General features: G+C 54.9%; 1 protein-coding gene across 5 annotated transcripts in view; it reads left to right on the top strand.

The window, feature by feature from the left end:
• Positions 1-27,680, top strand: part of PTPRN2 (protein tyrosine phosphatase receptor type N2) — a 406,465-nt gene that overhangs the window by 312,432 nt on the left and 66,353 nt on the right. For 3 of the 5 annotated variants that reach the window (XM_081038716.1, XM_081038714.1, XM_081038715.1), the window contains one exon: positions 16,286-16,498. The exons of the other annotated variants lie outside the window; for them this stretch is intronic. In XM_081038716.1, coding sequence (XP_080894842.1) covers positions 16,286-16,498 — 213 coding nt within the window. The remainder of the gene's footprint in view (positions 1-16,285; positions 16,499-27,680) is intronic. 5 annotated transcript variants of the gene reach the window in all.

Genomic DNA, 27,680 nt, shown 5'->3' with positions numbered 1-27,680 from the left:
TAAATGTCATTTTCTGGGGACTAGAGTTCCACCACCTTTTCCACGACATTTGCTGAAATCAGAAAACGAGGTTTTATTTTTGAGAATGACAATTAAAGGTATTAAATCTGTTGTTCCTTTTTTTTTCCCAAGTTGCATAGTCTGCAGTCTAGTCCTGTGGGGGGGGGGAACGCGCGTTCTAATGACGCCTGCGTTGGTGACACCTTTCTGGCTTCCTAAGTACAGCTGACCGTGTCCCCGGTGTCAGTGGCTCGCAGCAAGCGCCAGCTTCTCGTGGGTGTGCACCTTTCCTCAGTGCCGGGTCAGGAGACGCGGACTGTGTGGGATGCGGGAGGCCCGCCGGGCAGAGCGAAGGCCCAGGGTGCCAGCTCCGCAATCGCATTCTAGCAAACATTGGAGTTACCGCCAAGTCGCGCCCGTCTGGTCAGTGGCGTGCTCGGGAAGGTGTGTGCTGTCCCAGCGTGAGAAAGCCCAGTGCCAGTCGCCCGCGGTTCGCATCCTGCCCTCAACACTCGCGTGAGACCAGCAGTGAGCTCCATAGCAGCTGCGTGCTTCAGCCCTGCTCTGGCAAACGGAGAGAATAACCATCCCCACTTTGTAGCGTTATTGTCCCCTGTAAGGAAGACACCTCATGCCACACACACACGGTCGCAGCCGGGTGTCAAGTGTGAAAGAGCAGAGGCATTCAGGGTGTGCCGAGGTGACTGCAGCACCGAGTGTGTCTCCTCGCTGCACTGAGTCCGCCCGGCTTCAGTTTTCATGGCGCCTTTGGAGACGGTGTGCTCACTCTGTACCATGCTTGCTAAGATGCTGGCGCCCATTATGCCACACACACGGAGGAGAGGTGACTCTCATATCCGGTTGCCACTTGGCAGCTATTGGGTGAATTCACTGGGAATTCTGAAGGACCAAGATGGGTTTTTCAGGGAGTGACAGCCAGCCCTGCACCTCTGGGACAGCAACATTTTGTGTCAGAATGAGAGCAACTAGCCACTTCTAGTACTTTTGTCCCGTTAACTCTACACACGTGGACACATATTTGCAACATAAAATCAGAACATGTCACTTGACAGGAATTCCTTTTCAGCAGCTCCAGGTACCAAGTCAAGCTTCATCGGGCCATGTCTGTTCTGTCACTTATGCGGAGCCCATTTTCATAGATTAAAGCACACGTGGGCACCCTTCCTAAAAGTATATGTGCAGCGTGCCAAGCTGAATTACACAGCTGTGAAATAAACATGCACCTGAATTGTTCTACTTTTAATTCCAAAGCAATTTAAGGGAAGAACTCTTTCCAAGCAATTGTTACGGACCTGTAGTGTGTAGCTGACAAAGTGTGTAAAAGAGCTTTTACCCAAAAAAGTAGAGATAACCTGGCTGTTCTTCCAGCGGTGTTTTGTTCCCTTTTGTCTGAAGAGAATGGTGTCATTTAGCCATTTCCCAAAAAGTTGGTTCTTGTTCACGTGGTAATGAGCCTTTCTTACAAACATTCGCCATGAGGAATTTTAGCTCAATTTTATAAAGCAGAATAAAATCTAGTCATGAGCTTACAATATACTATCCTGAACCTCATCTGTTAAGTATGTATTTCACTGCATTATTTTGTAAATAATAAGAAGGTTAGATCTTTACAAAGAGGTAGATAAAAAGTAACATATCTTCTGGGCTCTAGAATCTAGAGAATATGAGCCAGATTGACCTGCAGCGAGCCTGTCTTTGTAAATGTCTGTCCCTGTGCACAGCAGTTTTTCAGAAGGGACAAACTAATCAGAGTGATAATAAGGCTTTGAGGCTTTTCTTGTCCTTACAAGAATTGTAATTCCAAAGTTTGAAAAAGAAAATCTAGAAATCCCTCCATATTTGTTCACTGACCCTTCAAGCATAAATTCTTGCTGAAATACATCTTTGTTGTTAATAAAATAGTTTCCTGTGATTATGTTAACCATTGGAGGGAATCATTGCAAAGTTCCTATTTTTGGATTTCAGAAATTCCAGATCAGTCTGAATATGAGCCAACATGAGAACTAATAACAAAAGCTGACTTACGTTGCTAATTTTTTTCAAAACAAAAAAATTTTTTTTTCTGTTTCAAGTAAAGGATTCACATTTTTTTGTTGTTGTTGACATAAAGGAAAACATTTGAACCAATAATTTCACTATTTGTCATTCCTCTCAATTTTAAAGTGAGGGCAACAATTTTACAGAGGGATCTTAAAGTACATACCAGAAGAAATGCAGCCAAACTTTGTCCTAAAGAATGCCCTCAGTCTGTAACTTGGCTTGTCCTGTGGACACCTCTGCCAGTGTGCAGGGTGGGGGTGAGGAGTCTAAGTCCAGGCCTGCCCCCCCTCTCCCCCCATGGAAAAGGACTGGTCATTAGTGTCTAAAGCTCGTGCAAATAGTGTCCTGGAAAAAAGAGCTGTTTATTCACGATGAATGAATTTCAGTTTAGAGGCATCTATACTGACCTGCGCAAGAGTCTTCCTTTAGACGTTATCTCATGCCGGTCACTACGTTGCACTCAGAAGCTGACCAATTAAAGCACCTTGCTTTTCAAAATTCAGTAATGTAAAACGTTAATTTCTATATAAAATGTTAATTTCTAACGTTAGAGACGCATGAAAATACAACACACACATACCTACATATTCAAAAGGGTCTAATTTCATTTTTATAATTTAAAATCATTTTAAATGGATTTATAAATCAAAAGTGTTTTCAATACAATTTATGTGCCATTATTGTAAGTTATTATTTTATTTTTAAAACAAAGTTGGTGTAGATTTTCTGAAATCAAGCAAATATCCCAGAAACTGTATTTATCATTTTCTATCTTACCACAGCATTTAAAATTCCTGAAGTAGGTGTTGTTTTACTTTAAAATAATCATATTTCTCATGACAGTCTTCTCTATTTTGTATAAAAATACATTTTCTTTGATAATTTAGTACATTGGAAATTCATTCTAATCACTTAAATACGTGATCTATAATAGTTTGGTTTTCCCTAAATTGAAAATGAGATTCATAACACAGAACATTAGGGTTTACACATAACAAATATGAACTGCGTTTTTAAAGCAGTATTAGCAGGATCAGCAAATTATTTTAAACAGTTTATATTATTTAGATATTTCATAGATCTGGGGGAATTTTACATATGTTATATTTTTACTCATTAGGCAAAGAATCCTAACTTCTTTATGAATAATATTCTAATTTATCGCATGGCAATGACCTCTACCAACGTGCCTCTGAAAAGCATTTTGCATCATGTTTCAAAGTTTTCTCTGAAAATGTCATTGAAATCATAAACTGAAATTTATTGTTAAATGAAGTCTAAGCTCTCATGACAAAAAAGAAAATCCTAACATCACTATTCATTCACAATATTAGCTGAACCTAGTTTTCCATTATTGTCAAGATGCTTTTGTAAAGTATTTTCAAGAATTAAAAGATAGATCCCATTTTTTCCTGCCCTGGAAATAAGAAAAGGATTTTAAAATAAAGGAAAATAGAATGAAAATCTGGTGGGCGACTTTATCAGTTTCTGATATGGTAGGCTGGAAAATCCAAGCATCCAAAATACAGATATATTCTTTTAATGACTCGCTGGGCAGTGGATCCACGGTGTAGCTTGCAGAGTGCGGGTGAAACCGCCAGGCTGCGTCCGGCAAAGCCTTGGGGGAGGGGACGGCGGGAAGGAAGGGAACAGTAAAAAGAGAAGTCGCCGACCCCACAAAGCATCTGCTGTGCGGCATGCACCCCGGTGTCCTGAGAAAACATACTTCCCCACTCTTACATGCCCGCATAAAGAGCTTAAGGCCTGTGGAACTGTTTAAAAAGTGACCCAAATAGAACTTAAATTTTGTCACCTCCCTACCCATCCTTCCTGAAAGCAGTAGAAAGGAAGGAAGGTCATTAAGTTCAGATTAAATCAGGACTGTGGTGCTTTATATATGTTGGACGTGAGAAACCCTGGGGATCAACTGAAGAACTAGCTCAATAAAGTAAATGTATGTGTATGTGTGTGTATGTATGTGTGTGTTTGTGTATGTTTGTGTATGTGTGTATGTGTATGTGTGTATGTATGTGTATGTGTGTATGTATGTGTATGTGTGTATGTATTTGTATGTGTGTGGGTGTATGTGTGTATGTATGTGTGTATGTGTATGTATGTGTGTATGTGTATGTATGCATGTGTATGTGTGGGGGTGTATGTGTGTATTTGTATGTGTGTGGGTGTATGTGTGTGTATGTGTGTATGTATGTGAGTGTGTGTATGTGTGTGTATGTGTATGTGTGTGTATGTGTGTATGTGTATGTGTGTGTGTATGTGTATGTGTGTATGTATGTGTGTGTGTATTTGTATGTGTGTGGGTGTATGTGTGGGTGTATGTGTGTATGTGTTTATGTATGTGTGTGTATGTATGTGTGTATGTGTATGTATGCATGTGTATGTGTGGGGTGTATGTGTGTATTTGCATGTGTGTGTGTATGTGTATGTGTGTGTATGAATGTATTTGTATGTGTGTGTGTATGTGTGTGTATGTGTGTATGTGTATGTATGCATGTGTATGTGTGGGGGTGTATGTGTGTGGGTGTATGTGTGTATGTGTGTATGTATGTGAGTGTATGTGTATGTATGTGTGTGTATGTGTATGTATGTGTGTCTGTGTGTGTGTGTGTGTTTCCTTATTTATTCTCTTACTTACCGTGCCATGGCCTGTCGTGTTTGTCAGGAAAGCGGACCGGTCTACCTGGGCCTGGGCTGCGCGTCCTGCCCGGTGGCCGCCGCAGGACCCTGGACAACGCAGCCAGGGTCCTCCTGGCGCTGTCGTGCAGCTTCGTGGGGTCCCTGCCCCTGGGTGACTAAGGGGCTGGCCTCTCCCCGCCCAGCTGAGTAGGGAGCTCACACCTGCTTGTGGGTCCCGGCGATGGCGGCAAGGAAACCAGGGGCTGCACGCGCCGCGAGCCAGCGCGGAAGGTGGCCTCCGAGGTCGCGTCCCTGTCACAGTAGTGAGCCCGGCGGGGCGCTCCCGGGGGAGGCCCCTCACCGCCGCCCTCCCCGACGTGTCCCGCGCCCCAGCCGGGCCCCAGGGGCGTCCGTCCGGCTGGGACGCTCGGCCCCCGGAGGGAGGGAGGCGTGGCTGCGGCGGCCCCAGGCCGAGTCCCCTCGCCGGGCCGCGGAAGGCGCTGCTAGACCTCGGTGAAGACACAGCGCCCGCAGATGCGCCGCGGCCTGTAACCGCGGGCGGGGGCAGTGAGGGCCGGCGCCCGCTGGTCCCCTGTCCCCTGCCTGCTCCGCCCGGTGCCCGGCGCGCAGTCCCCAGCTCTCGGAGGCTGGCCTGCCGTCCCGGAGGAGGCTTCCCTGTTCTCCGCCCACAGGGCTCTACGACACCCCGGCCGGGGCTGGGGAGGCACGGGGACCCCGCCGCACACCCGCTCACGCGCGCACGCACGGAGGCGCGCGCACAAGCCGTCGCCATGGAGAGGCTTGTTGACGGCGGGCTGCGGGCGCAGGTCCCTCCTCCTGGCCGCGCTCCGCTCCCTGCCCCCCCCTCCGCCGCCGGCCCCCCCGCCCCCCAGGACCGGTTCTTCCTCCGCGCCCCCTGCCCATGCGCCTCCACCCTCCGCTCTTCGTTTCCTGCCCAGGGCCAGCCGGGGTGGCTGGAGACTGGCGAGGCCCCAGGAGGGCGGCAGGCGGGGACAGAAACCACTGCCACTCGCCACTCGGATCTTTGCCTGAGGAGGTTCCTCGGAGCGGGGCTCCGGGCGCGGTGCGGTGCACGGGCCCTGGGGTGGGGGACAGGGACACCCCCGGGAGGCCCAGCGAGGGGCCTGGCCGGAGCGGGTTTGCCGGGGTCCGCGGGCCCTGCCCTGGCGCGGGGCGCACAGTCTCCGCGACTAATCTCCCGGCCCCTGGTGCGTGGGGCGGGGTGCACGCGTGGGTGACCCGAGAGAAGCCGCAAGGCCCCGGTCTGCCTTCCCGGGAACGGTATTTTCCTCGGCTCCTCGAAGCCGGTGAAGCGGCGCCCTGGCGCCTGAGGCGCTGACTTTCTCAGCCCCAGAAACACCAAATAAAAGTAGAACTCGGCCTGGCCCTTCGGTCAGAGGAAGCGAGTCCTTCAGACGCTTTGAGGCGAGCACTTTGCAGGCGCTGGGCTCGCGTGTGTCGGCGGCCCTTCCGCTGAGCCCCGGCCGGGGGTTCTGGGCCTGGGTTCCCAGGAGGGAAGCGACAGGGAGGCCCTGGGCGCGGGGCAGGTCGGGGCAGGTCGGGGCCGAGCCGGCTGGACGGAGGGAGGGAGCGTGCAGGCTCCGCAGGCTCCGCCGGGTCCGGCTGGTCCGGCTGGCGCGCCGTGGGGTGTCGCCCTGGGGCCCGAGCGGGCGCGGGGCTGCGGGCTGAGGCGGTAGGCGGTCGGTGAGGAGGGGCCGCCCTGCGCCGGGCGCTGTCTCCAGCTGTCCAGGGCGCTGGGACAAAGGGGAGGCGGTGGGAGAGCGGCACGGGAGGGGGCGCCAGGATTCCCAGAAAAGGAGAAACTAAAGAGCCCTTCGCAGACTGTCATCTGCCTGTGACAAGATCTCCCCCGCTCCTTTCTTTCTTCCCCTTGTTCCTGCAGCTGTAGGCCTAGGAGGGTGCATTGTACACACAGATGTTGGATTCAGCTCTCCACTCCGCACTGCTCGGCGGGGGCCGGCGCACAAGGGCTGCCCCCACCTACGGCTGCGACGGGGGCCAGGGCTTGGGGAGGGAGAGTGTGGGGAAAAGGGCGGGGGGGGGGCGAGTAAGAGGCGAAGCGACCGCGGAGACCAAAGGGCCCGGACCCTGGTCCCCCCCGGACCCTGGTCGCCCCCAGACCCTGGTCCCCCCGGACCCTGGTCCCCCCGGACCCTGGTCGCCCCCAGACCCTGGTCCCCCCCGACCCTGCTTGGCCTCTCGCGCTGCCTGCCTGACTCACGCAGAGGGGAGGGAGCTCGGGAAAGTGCGCGCGACTGAGAGCGCGGCCTGCGGCCCGCTGTGCTCCACCACCTGCGGGGCGGGGGCCAGGCCAGGCCTTTGACTTGAGGAGGCGAGGATGGAGCTCGAGTCCTCCGTCCGCACGGCCGCCTGGGTCCGGCACCTCGGCCTGCAGCCTGCAGTTCGCCTGGACCAATGATGGCAAAGTTCTCACTAGTTCCCGTAGGGTAGGCACTTGGTGCGTGGATTGGAGACCTGGAAACTCGAGCGGGATTCGCGGAGGGTGGGGGAGGGGCATCGACTCGCTGCTTCAATCTGGAAAGGGAGCACAAGGCCACACTGCGAAGGTGGAAAACCCGACTCCAAAGGGCCGTTAGCTGCGCGCTCTGCAGCAGAGTTGCGACGCCCCCACCCCTCCCATGGTGGCGGTCAGAGCAGGGCCACGCGGGGTGACGTCTGTTGCTGAGTCCCCTCTCCCGCCAGTGCCACCCTGAACCTGCCCAGTGTGAAGTGCGACTCGAGCGAGGAAAGGGAGAAAGGCTGGAAAGAAAGACGAGGCGAAGGCCGGGCTGCCGCGCTGTACAAATGACTGACACAGCCGATGTCCATTCATAGTCTCGGGCGGGAGAGGGTGTACCGAGAGCCGCGGCCCCTTAGCCAATTGCTGGCAGCAACACGTGGGGGGGGGATCGCTATAGCAACCGGTGGCTGGGCCGAGCCGCGCGGCCGCCGGCCGGGTGCGCGCGGCCCGATATAAGGCGGGGCGCGGCGGCGCTGGATGGAGCTGGATGGAGCTCGGCGCGCGGCCGCTGGCCCTGCGGGGACGTCCCGCGCCCAGCCCCGCGCCCAGCCCCGCGCTGGTCCCTCTCCGAGCCCACGCCCTGCACCCCTCGCACCGAGGCCAGGCCGGTGGAGCGCGCAGAGCTGCGGGCGCCCACGGGCTCGCAGCCGGTCCCTCTGCCGCTGCCGGAGCCTCGGCACCTTTGTCTCCACCGACCGCCTGAGAAGTTTGTGGTCAGAAGCCGGATGGCCCCGTGTATCTGTGGTTCCGGCACAGGGAAAGGGCTGGCCGTGGTGATGGCGCCGCCGCCCGCGGGCACCGCACCCCGAGGCCGCTTGGCCCAATGCACGCGCCCCCCTCCTCCGGCTGGGGCGCCCAGCTCTGGCCCGGCTGCAGGTAACCAGGGGCGCCCGGCCCGGGTGCGGGCACTGGTGGGCTGCCGAAGGGAGAGGGGATCGGGTGAGGGGCAGAGGGCGGGGGCAGAAGGGGCCCACCGAGGGTGTCGCCAGGCGCGTAGGTGGCAGGGCGCAGAACCAGAGCTTGGGAAGGTGGAGGGTGCGCCTGGGGCTGGGGGCGCTGGATGGGCGTCCGGGAGCCCGTCCGGAGGCTGACTGTCTGCAGCGTGACTCCTGGCAATATCGGGCTGGCGAGGAAGGTCTGCCTCTGAGGTCATCCCCCTAGTGTGTCTGCGGTGGCCACCCCAGGGTGATCCCATTGGTGGCAGCTCTTACTGGGCTCAAAGATTGAGAGGGCTGGCAGCTGGCCCAGCCCCCAGCGCCCAGGAGACCCTCCGGACTAGGCTGAGGACGTTACCTCTGGGACCACTCCTGGAGCGCTCCTCTCCCCCTGTCGTGTAGCTAGCCACTCGGGGCACCGGCCTAATGAGACGGGGGTGGGGTCACTCAGGTGGGGATGGACTCCGGGAAAAGGAGGAGGAAGGACAGGGGGGAGCTCCCAGGGTGGAGAGGAGCCTAGCGGAGGTATTTCCCTCCCAGCCCGTTTTGGGGCGCTCTTCGCCTTCCTAACTCAGGCCGGGAAGCGCGCCTTGTGCTGTCGGGGTGTCCCGGTTACAGGACACTGGATGGGCACCGAGAGCAGCGTGCGAGGGTGGGGCCTTCAGTGAGAGAGTGGGGTCCTCTGAGCCCCCAGTCGGCTGGAGTACCGCCTTGGAGCGGCCCCCTCTCTTCCCCCAAAGGGAACCTGCGCTTTCCCCCACCCTCTCCACCCCCCAACTCATGTGGCAGCTGAGTGCTCGCCAAACAGAAACTTCTGGCGCGGAGCCGTTTGGAGGAAGGACTTCATTCCCTTCCTGCCGGGGACTACCTGTGTGGTTCTAACTGTGGCCTGCTTGGAGGTTTTAGGGAAGCCTCGCTCGAGGCAGTCGGGCGGACCCCCAAATTACGGTTGAAACCTCAGTACAATCGGCGTTTGGAGCGGAAGACAGTCTCGCGCCCTGTGTGTCATCAGTGCTCTCCGCTCGCGCGCCCCAGGCTGGGCGGCCAGGGGGGGTGTCTGTCACCGCCGTCAGTGCCCACTCACCCCCTCCACACACCCGAAGGGCGGCAGAGAGCCCCCGCGCAGAGCAGAGCGGAGCGCCGGGTTCCTGCCTGTGCCCCCCAGCCCTGGCCTGCCCCCCAGCCCTCCCCCTGCGCGTCCCCCTGCTTGGGTTCCAGTTGCTGAGATAAGTCCGCAGACCGCGGTCCCTTCGCGGCCAAAGGAACCTCCCCACAGGGGGTCAAGGGCTCAGGTGTCCCAGTGGCCTCGCCAAGCCAGCCAAGTGTGAGGAGGGGAAGGCTTGGGTGCAGCGGCCTTTTCCCCACGCAGGAGGAAATGCCCCCCAGCCTAGTGCACCCCACTGGGCTCCTGAGAAGCGCTGGCCAGGGTGGTAGGGCAGCTCCCAGGGACTTGGGGGAACGCGGGCGTCGCCGGTTCGTTGATCCGCGCCCGCGGCAGAAGGGCTTCGTGGCGGGGAAGGCCGGGCTGCAGCGTTGTCCCCGCAGGGAAGGGGCCGGGGACCTCAGGACGCCTCCGTGCTGCCAACGCCCGCGGCTCCCGGGAACCCGCGACCTTTTGTGTCCGGCGCCGAGGTTGACCTCTCCGACCGCTGAGGGTTCTTGTAAATAAGTCTGGGGCTGGACTGGGTGGAGCGGAGAGGAAGCCACTGGCCTGGGGGGGGGCGCAAAACGGGCGGGCGCTCCCGAGGCCGGTGCTCCCACGGGCGCCGCGGTCCCGACCTGCGTCGTGCGAGCCTTTGGGAGCGGCCTTTTTTTGCTCCGCGAGGACTCGCAGCGCAAACCCTAGTCCCAGGGAGGGCTTGGCTGCTGCGGGAAAACTCCTTCATGACCAAGGCGACATCTAGGAGACCCCTAGGGGGAGGCGGGTGTGCCCAGGCCGCAGGCCTCGGGGCCAAGGCGATGCCCAAACGCGGTCAGCAGTGGCCCATTTGGGTGCAGGAGAAAGGCCGGCAGTGGGTCCCAGGCCGGCGGCCGGGCCTGTTCCAGGCGTCCCTTCCCGGCGGCTCCCAGCTGGCCGCTCTCCGTCCTCCCCAAGACAAATTGCTGTTTCTCAAGCTCTACTGAAAATTAGTTCACACGAGGGTGTTTTCATCCCCCTTTAAACGTAGATATACATCTTCCCTGATACCGTAAAACAGACTTTCTCCAAAAGGGGTGTTTCTAGGGGTGCTTAACGGTGGCGAATAGGCAATTGACCACCTTTTGTATATTTACTTTTATGCCTATGCCTGAAAAACTCAACAAATAGCCTACTTTAAACCGGTGTATCCCCGCCTGTTTTCATTAAAGTGTATATTTAAGAAGAATTATTCCTTGGAGGTTCTTTTCTTTTGCCCATATAGGCTTTTTCTTACGACTTGAATGGCAGATTTGCAAGTACAATTTCATCTGCACAGAGGACAATAGCTTTCACTGGGCACAAAGGGTCTCTCCCACCCCGAATTCAGACCGAAGTGCCTCTTGCTCTGATAATAGATTCTGGGAAGATTTTGTAATGCAGAGAATTAATACACGATTATTTCCGCCTGACTTCTCTCATTTATTAGAATTCTGTGGCGAATCCCAAATTAAAAATAGTTCACTTAATGGCTTTAAAAAATACTTTTAAAATATTTTAAGACACCCCCTCCCATACTTTTAAGTTGGTCATTCCCAAGCCCTGATAACTGTTTAGAATTTTGATTGGCTTTAAAGTGGTAGTTACAGTATTTTAGTAAATATATTTTAGTAAATTTAGCATGAAATTTCCAAATGATTCTAAGATGACTCATCTGGGAAACCAAAGACAGACTTGTTGTAGCAACTCATTAGCAGTCTCTAAAACTAATTTCAAAATTTTATAGGGAAAATGGGCTTTCCAGTTATAGAAACGCAGAAATGCAGAGGGACACAGAATGAGGCTGGGTTTGCACATCAGAGTTCTTAGAAACGTCATACACCGAAGATATTAGAAGGTTAATATGAATGAAATTGAATACCTGTGCCCGGGAGGTTTTTGGTACAAGTGTGTTTTAACACTGACGTCAGTTTTCGTCAGTTTCTTCGACAGTGGGTTGGTGTTAACTGGTTACAAGCTAGAGCCTTGGGAAAACGCTACATTTTGTTACCTATCAACAAATATTTGTTCACTATGAAGTGTCCTATTTGTGTGGCTGCTTTAGTTCTCTCTGTCATGTTTGGGTACAGGATGTTCTTTTTTCTCTTCTTTTAATCTTATAACATGGGTAGCTAAAAAAAAACTTTTTTGAAGCTATTTTGCTATAAATGGCTCAGAAGATAACGGCAAGGGAAGCCTGTGCACCTTCACTTATAAGCACAGATCAAAAGATATAGTTTAAACAGGTCAGGGCAGTATCTGTAGTTTCTAATTTCTAAGAGCAGTTCCACAAATTGTCTCTGTGGTCACACATTTATTTCAAATCACAGCTTTTGCAATACTTTATATTCTAAATTCACTGAGCTGCAGGTGGAGATGGCCGGGTGGGAGCGGAAGCAGCATGTTACTTCGGTCTACTCTCAAGATACAGCTAACCTGCTCTAAAGTTGACTTAATTATTGCTGATTCTTTTAAAAACCGTACTTCTCCTGTATCTGAAAACTTAGCATTAAGTGCTTGTCTGTGTGTCTCCTATAACCTGGGGTGTGCAGACTCCCCCCCCCCAGGCCCCAGGATTCTTTCTCCCCACTCCCCTGCTCCCAGCTCCCAGTGAAGTGAGCTGCCACTATACAGAGGAGGTGTTCCACTTTTAAAGGACGCCTGGCTGTAAATGTCAGTCATAAATATTTCAACATTATTTTCTTTCAATTTCAAGTCAAGACTGACGAGATGCCTCTAATTAGTCGTGGGCGCTCTGCAGGGCTCAGCGCAGGACAAGATTTCAGGAAAGTGCCTTAGTTCAAGTGGCTCAGGCTTGGGGAGCAGGAACCCAGCAGGGGAGGTGGCTGAGCCTCCCCCCACCCCACCCCCAGTCACACCTGGGGCAGGATAGTGGCTCAGACTCACATTTAATAAGCGTCTTTCTCTTAAAGCTCCCGGTTAGTAGGGGTTTGGAGTTTATTTTTAACTCCACAAAAAGGAAGGAAATAAAATAATGGTAGATATTTAAACACAGTCACTATGCCAAGGAGTGGAATTCATTCTCTGTGATTTAGTTAAAATAATTTCTGTATATTTTTGTTTCTTCCGGGATTCTTTTTTATAAAGGACGGTGCAGCTCATAGTGGCCCATAAAGGCACCGCTCTCTAAGCAACTGAGCTAACCAGCCATCCCGCTTCTGGGATTCTTATGACCTGACTTGGAGTCAGCAGTTTTTTCTCCCTCCTTGACCCCCATGCAGCACTAGAAGGATGTGGGAACCACCGGGAGACCCCATGGGTGTCTTTTGGGGTTCCAGCTGAGGTGTCTTAAGAGTCAGCCTAGCAAGACAGATCTGTCCAACTCCGTGGGTCCCTCTGTCCAGTGTTAGCCTTCCCCTCTGGGCAGGCGGACCCCTCCTGTCCCTCACCCCAGCACTGCCCAGTGTCGCCAACAGGCCCAGGTGCCTACACCTCCTGCCTGGAGCGCTGGCGTCCACCATCTCCAGCCTCACCGAAGTTTCCCCTGGCTGCAAGAAGGGGCTCTTGGGTTTGGGGGGACTGTGGGAAGTAAATCTGGGGCAGCTCCCACCCAGCCTGGGGACCACTGTCACCCCTTCTCTGAGGGGACAGCTCAGGCCCAGGCAGTGGGGAGCCGGGGAAGACCCTAGAATGAGACTCGATGGGTATGGGATCCAGTTCTTCCCCCCCACACACCCCTTCTCTTTTCCAGGAGCAACTGGGATGGGGGGGCGGGCAGCTGGAGGGGGAGGGGCGGTCAGGGCCCAGACTGGGGACACCTGAGCTCTTCGGGCAGTCACTCTCCTTGACGTTTTTCTTTGGCCATTGAGTACATTCCAAGCGCACCAGTGAGGGGCGCGGGGCAGGCCAGGTTCCACTCCGTTCGCGGGCCCAGCGCATCGCGGGTCACTGTGAGTGTCGGTTTCTGACGACGAGGGCCCAGCCAACCTCGGCGCCGTCGCTCGGGCAGCCCTGACTCCGGGAGGAAAGCTTCGGCGCGGCCTCCGTAGAGCGCCTGCACCGGGGTATCTCCTGTCCCTGCTGGCCTGGGCGGGTTAACGCAGAGGCGGTGTCACCGGCCTCCTCCTTGCGGCTGCTGTGCGTTCCTGGCCTCACGCCTGAAACCGAGTTGCATTTGTGCCCCTTAACGGTGAGCGGTGGCTGCCCCGTGCCCTCAGCCCCGAGTGGGGCCTTCATCCACCCCCCACCCCGCGCGCGTGCGACCTCGACACACTGAGACACTGTGCGTCCTCTCCGACCCCGGCTGGTAACCGCGCGTGCGCCCCACGTCGCGGGCAGGACGGTTCTGGAAGTCCTTTTCCCAGAAGCAGCCCAGCACGCGGCGCACGGGGTCCTCCCGACGCCAGGGCAAGGCCCCTGGATCGGTGAACAGGTCTCTCCAGTCACCTGCACCTGGGTGGGGGGCGCAGTGCTGGCCAGGCGGGCCAGGCAGGAACGCCCCCTCCGGGGCGCCACGTCTCCTTTGTTGTCCTGCTCGGTCTGCAGGGCTCCACGGTCCCGGTCCCGCTGGGGCAACAGCGGCGGGAGAGGCGCGCGGGGAGAGGGGCGCGGGGAGAGGGGCGCGGGGAGAGGGGCGCGGGGAGAGGGGCGCGGGGAGAGGGGCGCGGGGAGAGGGGCGCGGGGAGAGGGGCGCGGGGAGAGGCGCGCGGGGAGAGGGGCGCGGGGAGAGGGGCGCGGGGAGAGGCGCGCGGGGAGAGGGGCGCGGGGAGAGGGGCGCGGGGAGAGGGGCGCGGGGAGAGGGGCGCGGGGAGAGGGGCGCGGGGAGAGGGGCGCGGGGAGAGGGGCGCGGGGAGAGGGGCGCGGGGAGAGGGGCGCGGGGAGAGGCGCGCGGGGAGAGGGGCGCGGGGAGAGGGGCGCGGGGAGAGGCGCGCGGGGAGAGGGGCGCGGGGAGAGGGGCGCGGGGAGAGGGGCGCGGGGAGAGGGGCGCGGGGAGAGGGGCGCGGGGAGAGGCGCGCGGGGAGAGGGGCGCGGGGAGAGGGGCGCGGGGAGAGGGGCGCGGGGAGAGGGGCGCGGGGAGAGGGGCGCGGGGAGAGGCGCGCGGGGAGAGGGGCGCGGGGAGAGGCGCGCGGGCCGTGCTCCTGGAAAGCCCAGGTGTCATTCGGGCCTCCCTCCCGGGAGGAAGGGGGCCGTTGGGGCTGCGGGTGCGAGCGCCACCGGCCTGGCCCGGGGCCTCACGGGCGCCCTCGGGGACCGTCCAGGCCGGGTCCGTGTTTTCTCCCTGCCCCACGGGAGAGAGGAGCGCGCTCCCTCGAACCGGCCTACGCCTGGGATGGGCAGGACCCCCAGAGCCCAGCGGAGGCCTCCGGGCTTCGAGTTGGGTCCCTCCGGTTACCTGTGCGGTTTGGGCTCCCGCCCGCGCAAAGCGCAAAGCGGGGAAGCGGCTGGGAGGGAGCGGGGCGATGGGGAGGGGAGCGCAGGCTGCCTGGGGGGGTCCCGAGTGCTTGTGTGGCCCGGAAGGAGGGGCGGGGACGGGGAGTGGTCTCCCGCGGCGACGGCGGAGGGGACGGGGGACAGGGGAGACCGCCCCCGGCCTGGCCCTGCGCCCCCTCCCCGCCCCCCCTCCCCCCCTCCCCGCCCCCCCTCCCCCCCTCCCTGCCCCCCTCCCCCCTCCCTCCCCCTCCCCCCCCCGTCCCCCCCCCCCCCGCCCCGCCCGCCGTGCTCCTCCCAGCCGCTCATCCAGGCAAGAAAACCCGGCGTCTTTTCTCGTTTAACCCGCGTTTCCATTAACTCAGCGCCGGCAGCGGCTAAGCCGCAGCACCGAAGGCAAAAGGAGGCTAATTAATGACCAGCTTTTCCAGTCAAGCCCGGCGATAATTGCTTTGGTGGCCTTTATGATTCCACGACAGAATGGCCCGCCTGACACGAACGGCCCTGTGTACACTCGGAGACGAGGAAGGGAAGAGCTGGGCGCCTGAATGCGGGGCAGAGAGTCCCTAACAGGAGCGGGGATGAATAGGCGGCCGGGCATTCACGGGGAAGCCCCTTCTGTCGCCACGTGAAGTTAGGCGGGGCAAAGGACGCGGCTAATTGTTCTCGTCGCCGGTCGGCCGGCCCGCGGCGGCCCCTGCGTCCCCTGGGCGCTTTCACTGTCGCTAATACACGCACAACGTGGCTAACGAGGCGGGCGCCAGGCCCCGCTCCGCGCGTGGACTAGTGAACGGCACCAGAAGGACCCACACACCCCGAAACAGCGAGGGTCCGATGGCGACCGGCCCCCTTACTCTTTACACCCCAGCGAGAGGTGAGCTCCGGGACCGGCTGCTCCCAACGTCCTGGTCCTTCCAAGGAAAACGCTGAGGTGCGTGGACGCTCCGGTGGCGGGGGCCCAACTCGGTGGGGTGACCCCAGTGAAGGCAGCTTGGAAGAACCGCAGGACTTCCAGGATGGCGACCGCCCCGCAGCGTTTCCAGAATATTCGTGACACGGACCAGACCCTGCTCCATAGCGTGGGAAGACTTCCTTCACTTGTGCTGCTCTGTTAACCTCGGCAGGCTCTGGGCGCCCCCATCTCGGCCTTCCCCCCCCCCACGTTTGTGATGCCCCCCTGGGGGTAAACTGCCGTGTTTCCCTCCTCCTACCTCTTTAAAGGAAGTGATGGACGCTTTATTTTACTTAAGGAAGCAAATTAGCTGCCACATACTATCTATTCTCAAGTTTTAAAAATGGCCAACATTAGGGAATGAAAAGTGATGCCTCTGACTTTCCCCTGGAAAACACTGCAGTCTGTCCAGGGCTGTTTGAAATCCCTCCTCCCTGCTTTGAGGGGTGCTGTTGGGAAGGCCGCCTGCTGTGGTGATGCCAACAGCGTGTCTGCTGTGCTGAGCTGAGCTGTCCAGTGAAGGGTGCGTCTGGAGAGGGTGGTTGGAGGACTCGGGGTCTGCGAACACTAACAGGCCCCTCTCTCCTGTCCTGCAGAAAAGCAAACTGCAGCCCCTGCCTCAGCAGGCAGAGCAAGAGGACTCCACCAAGTTCATCGTGCTCACCTTGACCTCCATCGCCGCCATGGCGGGCGTCCTGCTGGCTTCTGGGCTCATCTACTGCCTGCGGCACAGCCATCACTACCGCCTCAAGGAGAAGCTGTCAGGCCTAGGGGGCGACCTGGGCCCAGATGCCACTGCGGCCTACCAGGTAAAAAGAGACTTTCTGATTCATCAGTTCACCAGATTATTTAGCTCGTCTGGCCCCTGCCCCATTCCCAGCACTTGGTCATTTATTCCTAGTGTGAGTCCCTTGAGGATGACACCGTGAACCTGGTCGGTAACGTGCACGGTAAATACCTTCCGCCACCGTTGACTGCTCTATATTAACCTTAGGCTGTTCTTGGATAGTAAACGTTAGCTATGAAAGCGGGTTGCTCATTGGAAACATGGAAAAAGGACAATACGTGAATTATCACTATCTGTTACCTTTCTTAGTTTGGCAACTATTAATGACCAAGGCCAGAGTGGCAAGTCACATTGGTTGTGTAGATGTGTGACGATGTCCCGTAAGTCATCGGCTTCCTTGGGTCGACTCTGAGAAGGTCCTTTGACCTGATCTGTTGCCACCCGCTGCTATGATTTGCATAAAGTGAGCTCTGATGCTGAAAATGGAAAGTAAACGAAGCCGTCTCCATGGGAACAGTAGTGACCGCAGTGTGCTGTGATACAGAAACGCACAGGCACCAATGAGAATGTGAAATGGGCAGGTCCAGACCAAACAGGACACAAAAATGGCACCAACATTCTGGAAGTTCTGTAGCAATCACGTCCGTATTTAATCATGTCCTGTGATGAAATAGACTCTCACTGAACAGCAGTGCAAACTGACCACAGGCAAGTGTGGGCATCTGACTTCTAACGTGAAATATCACTGAACTCCACGTATATTTTCCCACTTGGAAGGCAAAATAATTTACTTAATCGAGTTTAATCGAGATATGTTTGTAGGAGATTTTCTCCCATTGGACTAGACGCTTGTCTCCAGTCACGTGATGATGATGTATAATGCATCTTGTAAGCAACACGTCATGTTTTACCATCACCCGTAAGTTAGAGATTATTATTCTGTCATCAGAGTTACACTGAGGGGGTGGGGAGGTTCTCAAGCTCTTTCTAGAAGATGCCCCCAATCGTCCTGCATGGTGCCCCCCCTCCTCCCGGAGCTGCCCTGACCCCATGCCACAAAGGGAGGCACGAATTTACAAAACCTCTGTGTTTAAAAGAGACCAGGAGATAGCTTTTGTTCCCATTTCAAAACCCGTGGTACTGTCTGAGTGGAGAACACCTCTAGTTTTCTGGGGGAGGTCACCTGCCTGGTCAGTGTGATCTTTTTCTTACAAAGAAATGGCAACTTCAGATGTGTGGAACGTGGCATTTCGGCCGTTGCGCGTGGCTTTACTTCAAAGCAAAAGCAAAATCACGTTTGAAGAAGAAGGCTGGGAAAAAAAATGTCACATAAACTAGTAAGAATTTACCCAGAAATTCTATTGAGTGAGACCGTCAGTGTAGGAGGCTGGGTCCTCCGGGCCAGGTCTGTGTGAGGACATAAATAAATGATCACGCCAGTTCTCTTCCATGTGCAAGAGACAGGAGATCATACGGGGCTAGATTTTAGAAAGATGGCATCCTTTGATACTCTTTGAAATTCAAATATAAAATATTGATAGAATGGGAAGATTGGACTTGCATGCAGAGATGACTAATTTTGACAAAAATGCAGGTTGAAAATGCATACTTAGAACTGAGTTTGTGATAATTACCAGAAAGAAAAGTGTTCCCAGTGACAGCTCTAATTAATAGTATCTGTAATTAAAATCATGCCCTTCTAGCAGGAAAATTGTTTGAATTTCTTGGAGTGACCTTTTTGCTGTTCCTCCTGGGGGCATGGTGGTTAAGTTGATATTGATTTTATAATGAGCTCTGGTTTGTTTAATAAGAATCTGTAATCCAGACAATAAATGAAATGTGTGCTTTTCTTCAATCCAGGTTAATACAAAGGGAAGAAAAAAAAACAAAAAAAACCCTTTTCCTTTAAAAATATGATCTAGGAAATTTTGGAAATGAAATTATTGTAAAGATTCATTCTCTGGCAGGCTTAGTTTTGAAATCAGCACGAAATACGGCTCAGCGACAGCGTTGGCTAAGGGTGGAGGTTTGCCCATCTTAGTGGGCCACTTACTGGGGAGGAAAAGCTGGTCCCGGGGCCTTGTCTAGTTTGATTACTTTTTAGCAAAGCAGGATCAGCAAATGGGGTGCGGTTTCATGGCTTTTAGCTCTGAATTCAGCTGCATCATGTGTGAAGGACTCATAAAAGGCACAGTTGACCCCTGAACACCACAGGCTGGGGGCGCCCTCCTCACCCCCACCCCCCAGTGCCGAGTTACGAGAGGGCTGCCCTTACCTCACTGGCATTATAGGGTTACCAAGCTGCAGACGCTCAGTGGTTTGAACATAAGTCAGGCATCAAAGCAGCAGGGTACTTTGCCTGAAGTTGTTTTAGGTTTGCAATATTTTTTAAAACTTTTCGGACATGTTCTGAAACTTGAAGGGGGTCTCAGAGGCAGCTACAGAAAACCCACAGGGGCCGTCGGTCCACTGATGAGCTAAGACCCACTTTAATTACAACATAAATACCTTCTGTTTGTAACAACAGCTGACCTTGAACAATGTGGTTTGAACTGCACGGGTCCACTTCTGCACAGATCAGTAAATACACAGGCGGAGCCCCGCGTCCCCAGGTCTGAAATCTGCAGATTCAATCAACCGCAGAAGGAAAACAGTAGTTTTGATCTGCGGCTGGGAGTCCATGGGTACGGAGGGCCGACTATGCGTCATTTTATGGAGGGGACAGGAGCGTGCTCGGATATGGGTGTCCAAGGGGGTCCTGGAACCAATCCCCTGTGGATACCAAGGGATGACTGTTACGTCTGGGGAGTCACGAGCTATACGTGGGTTTTCAGCTACTCAGGGTAAGGTGGGGTCCCTGCCCGAACCCCTGCGTTATTCAGGGTCAGCCAGACTTTTCACTGTTGGATTCTAGTGCAGACATGTGAAAACACTTTTCCTTTTCTTCCTCAAAATAGAACTATTTCCTAGACAGGGTCAGCATTTTAAAGCTCTGTGTGTGTGTGTGTGTGTGTGTGTGTGTGTGTGATATACATCTAATTATTTTCTTTACCTACTGGAAAATCAACTTTCTCGATAGACTCACAAAGATGTCACCAGATAACCTATCGAAGTTTAATTTGCTCGAACTTGAAAGAATTGGATGTATTAACTTTTAAAATAGATGAAATCCATTTTTAAAGGTCATTTTTAATGGAATAGTGCCACCAAATTTTTTCCCATTGCTTTAGTAAATGTTATTTTTTCTTCTAAATATATAAAACAATATGGTATTTGGATTAAATTTGTACTTCATTATCTAAAAAGCTAATTTCTTTACTTTCATTCTTTCTTCACCATATTGTCATGTCGTTTTATATATGTGTATATACAGTGGACCCTTGAGTGCAAAGGAATCCCAGCCTCCCCTGCAGACAGAAATCTGAGTCTAACCTTGGACTTCCCCAAACCTTTCCTAGCCTACTGCTGACCGGGAAGTCTTACCCATAACAGAAACCGTCCGTTAACACTGATTTTGTATGTTTTATGTATTATATATCATATGCTTACAATAAAGTCAGCTAGTGGAAAGAAAATGTCAGTAAGAACATCATAAGGAAGAGAAAATACATTTACAGTCTTGACAGAAAAAAACCCACGTGGAGTGGACCCGCGCAATGTTGTCCGAGGGTCCGCTGCACGTGTGTGACACGTCTGCACACTTGCACACCACACTCACTAAGGATAATTCCAAAGAACGGTGGCGTTTGGGTGCCCGTTTACACTGGGCGTTTGTCATGTCGCTGTCCTACTTCTGTGGAAGCCGATGGGGTGAAGCTGCTGAAATAAGTTCTTAGGTGGTCAAAGGCATTCTCCTTTTTCTCTCTGAGCCACTGTGAATGTTGCATGCATTTCTTGGAGGCTTTGATCACCTTGGAGTGGCCAGTTTCGGATTCTGCCAGCCCGCTCTCCCCTCCCCACGCGGGGCACAGATGCCTGTGCAGTGTTCAGCCAGTTCTCTTTGGATGGTTTGTTTCACAATCGCCTGTACATCTGCTTGTTACCTGGAAGCCTGAGGAACCAGCCCCCAAGAAAAGCACGGGCGCAGGTGGCAGGATGGCCATACACAGCTATTCAGTGCACATGCCATCAGAGCGGTCACTAGTGCAGTGACAGTGTGCATGGGGACGGCTCCTGGCTCAGGCCAACTGACGCACCTGTGAGCTCGGACGTGCCCTCGTGTCTCAGTGGCGATGACGGACTGGCCTCTCCACTCCAGGGCATGTCACAAGCTGGCTGATTCTTAGGGGCCCCTGATTAAGGGACCCTTCTTTTTCTAGGTGCGTTGGTGTAACCTCTAGTTGTAGAAATGGCGAGAAGGGAGGATGTGCCCAATTTAGGTAGAAAACTGCCAGGTGTCCTGAGCTCTAAGGTAAAGAACTAAAGTAGCCTTTTCCACTAGTCAGCTGGCTTTGTGTCTAAACTTTCAGGTCAAAATAATTTTTTTTTGCAAATACCTGATAAGCAAAACCTATCCTTCAAAAATGGAAGGGCGCCCTAAAATGATATGAAAACATTTTGTTTTACTACAGGCTGGAGAAGACTAAGAACCCGAGTCTCATGTTTTGCCTTTGCAGCAGTAGCTGATGGTACCAGGGTCTGTAGAATTCTCTTGAAAGTTTCCAACACTGATGTGCTTTTGCGAGTGTGTGGGTTGGCTTGGGGACATCGAAGCCAGGCTCCTGAGGGTAAGGCCAGTCGCAGTCGTGCTGCGTGTCCAAGAACCCCTGGACATCACTGTAAATTAAGTATGTGCCTAGTGGGCCCAGTGCCGTGCTTCTCGAGGCTGCCATGTGACAGCCTGTGGGCCACCTGTGGACTTGCCGTGATGGAGGTGTGGAAAATGCACGCGTCCTGGTCTGTGAAGGGCCGGTGTGTCTGCGTGTGATCAGCCGCGTGGGCAGTGTCAGGTCAGGGCCGGCAGTTTCCCTCTGCTCATTGCCGGCCCACTCCGAGTCTGGATGTGTTTCTCGAAGGCGTGAATTCGTAGTGCATTCTTCTCATAAATCTTAATTTTTCAAATATGCACTTTCTAAAACCAGTGACAAGGCCATTCTCTGTCTTCCATGCCACGTGTTTCCTCCCAAATAACCGCTGGGGAGTCTGGAACGATTGGCGATGTCTCAACACAGTACAGAACATGCCGGCCGTCCAGCAGAGACGCCAACTGCCTTGACCAGGTTTAATTAGGAGCAAAGGGCCTCTCCGAGCTGTTTGGAGAATGGAAGGTGGGACCCTCCTAGTGAGGAGGGTGGGCCTGGAGCCTGCTGCTTCTCCTGTCACATTCCTGGATTTTGTTTTCCTGTCTGTGGTCTATGAAGACACCTGGGTTTTACGTGCATAACTGTTTCTTAAGGAAGGCAGGCAGTCACGTCTCGGGTGGGGGAGCGTTAGTGGCCTCTGTGCTTCCCCAGGTCCTGTCATTTTGTCCTGTCACAGCCATGGGAGGACAGTGTCTTGGAGGCTCCAGGGGGAAACACAGTCCTCACAGCCCCCACTGCGGGCAGCGTGGGTGGCCGCCAGGGAAGGTGCCCGCCTCCCACCTCCGTCAGGGCGGGGAAGCCTCTTCCTCTTACAGAAGCGAGGGCTCCTCAGGCGACACGCACACACTCAGGACGCTCTCGAGTCCGTCCTCACCGGGCGATGCCCATGCAGGTGCTTTGAAAATCAACTAGCTGCCTCGTCCACTAATCGTGACCACACCACACGAGTGCAGTGCTGGCGCCCCCATGTCACACGTGGGGACATGGAGCACCAGGTCAGTGCTGGCCCCAGGGATTGCAGTGGCAGAGCTGAAGTAGGACCAGGCACGGCATTGATACCCGCAGAGCCCACACTGGTCAGGCCGCACGCCCTCAGGGGACAGGACTGACTCTGCCCTGGGTCCCGGCGCTGATGCCCCCTCCACTGTCTCTCGGTAGTGTGAGCCCCGTGGCTACGTAGAGAAATCGGCATGTTGTTCTGCTCAGTTTGCAGTCTCTCGTGGACAAGGTGGTGGCCAAACTGTTGCATGAAGCGAGGTAAGAAACACTAGTCCCACAGAAATCCCGAGGTGACTGGTGTGGCACTGCACGGTGCAGGGGCCCAGAGCCAGTGCAGGATGGAGACACTGGGTGACACATGAAAGAGGGCCTGCGGGGGACATTCCTGGGCACCCACGTCTCCGTGCTGACAGCCTTCACTAGGACAGGTCTGCAGAACAGTGGGGGGCCGTGACGAGTGTGGACATCCATGGAGCTCACGCTGGAGGCAGGAAACGGACATGGTGGCAGGACGATGTGGAAAGGACCCACATTGGGCCCAAGGCGGGGCCTCCAGCCCTGAGCTGTCATGCTAAGGACCATGCGTCCTCCCCGGGGCCCTGAGACGCGTCATCTCCCGTGCTGCTGGAGGACCGCAATACAGAAGGGGTGTCCTCCCTCTCAGCCCACCCGTCCTCTACCTCCCACTATGCTCTCCATTCTCGAAAGTTCTTTCTCCCCAGTAGTTAAGCTCATGGGAGAAAACCACCAGCATATTGTCTGTTCCTGTTAGCATCCAGCCAGGGCGTGAGCCAGTCACCTCTCTGCACCCACTTTCCACCCACAAGATGGGAAGGAAAGAGCTCTGTGCTCCTCAGCGGGCCCCTGGAGGTCACACAGGTCATGCAAATGTCAGTGCGTCTCACCTCTAAATTCTGTCTGAGGAGCCGTTGTCTGTGGTGGCTGCAGGTGCCAGAGATTTGCGGGTAGACCCTGGAGCCCTCTGAGTGGCTTTGATGCTGGTCCACTCCGCTTCCTCCCAAGTGTGTGCCTACTCCACACTCTCCGTCATCAGGCACCAAGCTGAGCACGTACTGTCCACAGAGCAAGCAAGTGCTTTCGGGAACCCAGAAGCCCAGGCTGTCCTGTGACATATTCTGAGGAAGGTGTCAGAGGACGCACCATGTGCAGCGGCTGTTTGGGTGACGTCCATGTGGTGCTTCTCCCATCATCCCAGGAGCAGAGTTCAGTGATGTCGCCCCACCATGCGTGCCTGCTGTGAGATGGGGACACAGATGCCATCGGAAGGAACGACCCTCACCTCAGCCGCCACACCCGAGGAGAATGTCACTCGCATCACAGAGGTCTCAGCATGGGGCCTGCAGCCAGTGTGAGTGTGCAGGGCCAGGTGGAGCTGGGGACCAGACGCTGAGTTATTGCGAAATACAGTGGGCACTGGGAAGAGAAGCTTAAACGAGCGAAGGGAAGTGAGGGAAATGGCAGGAAGGTGGGGCAAGAACTCAGGGGACGGGGGTAACAGGAGCCTGAGGATAGGCATGAGTGAGAGGGAGGAGCCCCCCGTAAAGCGTCACAGACCCAGAAAACAGGCCTCCAGACTCAAGGGGCTCATCTCTCACCTGTTTTAGCCTTTTCTCCCCTACCCACTGGGGGAATAACCAGTAAAGGAATATTCCTGGGATCACACCTTTCATAAACCCGCAAAACACATGCTTCACCAGATGCTGAGACATTCTTGAGTGGGAGGAAAGAAAATGCAGATTTGTTTGTAGAACAAAATAAGCAGTTGGAAGGGGAGTTATAAACAAACCCATTGCACGTCTCACGATGCTCTCCCCACCCCTGCCTTCCTTCTCTACCACATTGAAGGAGAATAAAAACACTGGGAGTTCAGGGACCCGGAACTTTGGGATTGAAATATGAGGGGACCAGGAAGAACCTCAGATTCTTTTGTCGGTTGCTTTCGAACTGTCTCTTTTCTGACCTTGGACCCTGCGTTTCTGGATGACGTGATTTCCTGCTCCCAGCAGCCATCTTGTTTCTGGAGCTGGAGGTCACACACATCGAGTTTACATATTTCAAACTGATGCCAGCGAGGCAGCAAAGCAGAGCTGGTCCCATGTACAGTAGTGGCTCTGTCCCCCCGGTCAGCGGTGTCCCCAGTGTCCAGTGGCTCGGATCCTCTCCCCAGCACCTCCTCTCACACCCTCTCCTGAACCACCCCCTGGACGGTCTCACTCAGGGGCCATTGGACAGGTGGCTTCCCGTCCATGTTCGGCACCCGGTCCCTTCTTGGGGGTAGATGACAGACTTTAGAAACTCCCCCGCCCCGGAGGTCAGAGCCCTTCATTTCACAGCTGAGAAAGCTGAGGCAGACGACGAGTGACCTGCCCCCGCCGCCCAGCTGGTGGGGCTCCTGTGCGCGGTTGGGGAGCCCTCAGAACACTCCAGGCTTCATGTAGCCAGATCGCCATTCAAACTGCTTTTGATGGAATAATTGGGCCGCAGAATGATGTGCAGTTTCTGAAAATGCAGAAGCAGCTGCTTGGGGACCTCCCCCCACCTCCAGCCCTGCCCTTTGGCTTAATTAGGTGGTGAGTGCAGAATGGACCGACGACTACCTTTTGTGTTCCTGGCTCGGGTCCTCGCAGCCCTGGATACCCCTTTGCTTTTCTCTGAACCTTTGTGTAATCCGCCCCTCGCTCTGAAAGCCCTCCCACTCTGCTTTGTCACTCTGGATTGTCCCCATCTGCCAGCCCTCCTGCCCGCGCAGGACGACCCTGCTGCTCACACACCGGGCCCCTTCATTTGCTCTTGTGCCCTTCAAATTTGGGCTGACTCCTTCCCCATCAGCCTTCTGTCTGCAGTTACTGTTTCCTGGTTGCGGCGCCAGCTTCCCCTGCCTGCCCGGCCCTCCTGTGAGGTCCCTGAGCGCGGCCTTGGTTCCTCGGTACACAGGCGCCTCGCAGGGAAGCCTCGCGAGGAGCTCAATGGAAACCAATCGATGCACTGACCTGAGTCAATCGACGTGAGAGGAGCTGGGTGTGGGGAGCCGTCGGCGTCAAGACCACCACGTGGCCCCTCCCACACCCAGGACACATAGGACACTGGGTGAATGTGGGACTCTGTGGATGTTGACAAAAGTGATGATGACAGTGCTGACAAATGGTGATAACGCATTACCTTCGAGCAAGGAGGAAACCAGGAAGGGGACAGAAGTTTCCTCCAGAAGACACCTCAGTCCAGTCAGGCCCGGGCTGCTCTGAAGACATGGCTTGTTTCCGGCTGACCGGCTTCTCGGATTGTTGGAACACGAAGCTGAGAAGCAGGAACAGGCCCTCGGGGCAGCTCAGGACTGGCTTTGCGCAGTCCTGGTGCTTGTCAGGAGCAGCACAAACAGGCCAGGCCGTCTGCAATGGGTGTGGCCGGTCCAGCTTCAGGCACATGGACGTTTGGGGTGCAGCGGGTCCAGGCACACAAATTCTGGGGTACAGCATAACTAAATGACTTTCCTTGGAGCCTCATCTTCAGGCAACATTCCAACTGCACATATTGTGAGATTGTGTTACTTCTGCACAATGCACTTTAAAACTGCACGATGATGGTGCTTCCAGATGTGGAGGCTTCCAGATGTGTGGCGGCCTTCACCTGTGGGAGCAGGAAGCCGAGTCTTCGGCAGTAGATGCATTCATCCTGCGTGGACCCTCAAGGACCTGGAGAGCAGCGTTTACCGAGGCCTCTGACCTGTGCTAGACGCCAAGGAGAACAGAGACGTGAAAACGACCTTTTCTCAAGTTGGGGAGGCCAGATGTAGTTACGTGACCACGGCTGGGTCACGAGTCAGGTGGGGAACTGCTCTGACTTCACACCGCTCAAGGACTGTTCTACATGCAGAAGAGCATTGAAAATTACTTTTACTTCTCTTAGTTAAAATGTATCTATATCTTTAAGTTTTATTTTCAGAAAACATCATGCAAAATGGGGGGAAAAATTACTCAGCACTGCTTGGTAAACACTGCTTACCGGGGAACTGTTTGCTAGTTATGAGTGTTGTGGAAGCTCACACTTGGCGTAACACAGCTGCATGGCCCACTGGAGGGGTGGCGGTGGCAGCAGTGTAGTTACAGGGTGTTGGGGTGGGGACAGGGAGCAGCGCCGTCTCCAGGGAAAGGTCAGAGCGGGGCACCGCCCTGCAGAAGCTCTCGGATCAGCTCAGGATTCACTCTGCAGAAACGCTTCTCCTTTGCGGAGTGTGTGCACATGTTTGTGTATGCCTGTGTGTGTGCGCACGTATGTGTATGTCTGTATGTGCATTTTATATGTGTGTGCGTGTGTGTGTGTTGCCCCTTTGTCAAACGTAAGCATTATCCAGGCATCACTGAAAAGCGCGGCGGAGGTGGTGTGGCAGTGACTCCGGTGCTGGTAGCCATGTGTCGCTGGTCATTTAAAGTGAGAACGGAGACTCCATCCAGGGCACAGTTGCCGCTGTGGCCTACTCTTAGGTCAGGGACAGACAGGGTTGCCCAGCGGATCTGCCGTGGCTTCAGCCTCTGTGGGAGGAGGAGACATAGAGGTCCTGTTTCTTACCCAGGAAGAATGGCCCTGCGTCCCCCAGTGTCTCCTGAGGACGCACAGGCCAGACGTGGGAGGGGCCTGGGGCACCCGCCCCCTCCCCACGCAGGTCTGCCCATGGCTGTGCGTGGCGAGGACAGTGTGTGAAACCACCATCCTAAAATAAACCGTGTCGCAAGTTCCCGGCGTGCTCGCAGCCAGGTGCCTAGATGGCTGGGCTGTGAGCCGTCCCGTCTGGGCCAGGCTGCTTTTGTGATGAAGCCACAGCCTGAGGGAACCTGCCGAGAACAAGGAGGTGACTGTATGGGCGTTTTCTTCTCTTCAGGCGCGTCCGTCTTTCCTTACGAGACATGACTAACCTCTGTGACAACCTGCGTGCAGTATTTTCTCCCATGCGTTTCCCCACTCGTACTTTCGAAGCATTTCACCAAATTTTAAGCATACTGAATGTAGATTTTTGCAGATTTTAAACATATCTTGCATTGCTTGTTCTTACCACAAAAGTAACAGATGCTCAATTTAGGAAACACAAATGGGCAAAATAAGTAAAACAGACACTGCCTGGTCTCCCGCACCAAGGACTGAGCCCTGTGCCGTCGCAGCGTGAGCCGGTGTGCCTTTGCAGGTGTTTTTCTTCTGTGCTCACCTTGTACATTTGCGGCTCTGCGATGAGCCCTGCCTGGTGTTGCCCCCCGTAGGGTGTGACACGCTCCGCAGAGACGGCGTGTCTGTGCTCCGGCCCTCTAAGCTGGAGATCAGGTCCCTCCCGGAGAGGTCCAGCCCCCCAGTACACCTCCGTGTGTCGTCCAGCCTGCACCGTAAGGAGCCCCCACC

The sequence above is a fragment of the Rhinolophus hipposideros genome, assembly GCF_964194185.1.
Source record: "Rhinolophus hipposideros genome assembly, chromosome: 25".
Lineage (NCBI taxonomy): Eukaryota > Metazoa > Chordata > Mammalia > Chiroptera > Rhinolophidae > Rhinolophus > Rhinolophus hipposideros.
Note: the sequence above shows the minus strand (reverse complement) of the source record. Positions and strands in the feature narration are given on the sequence as shown.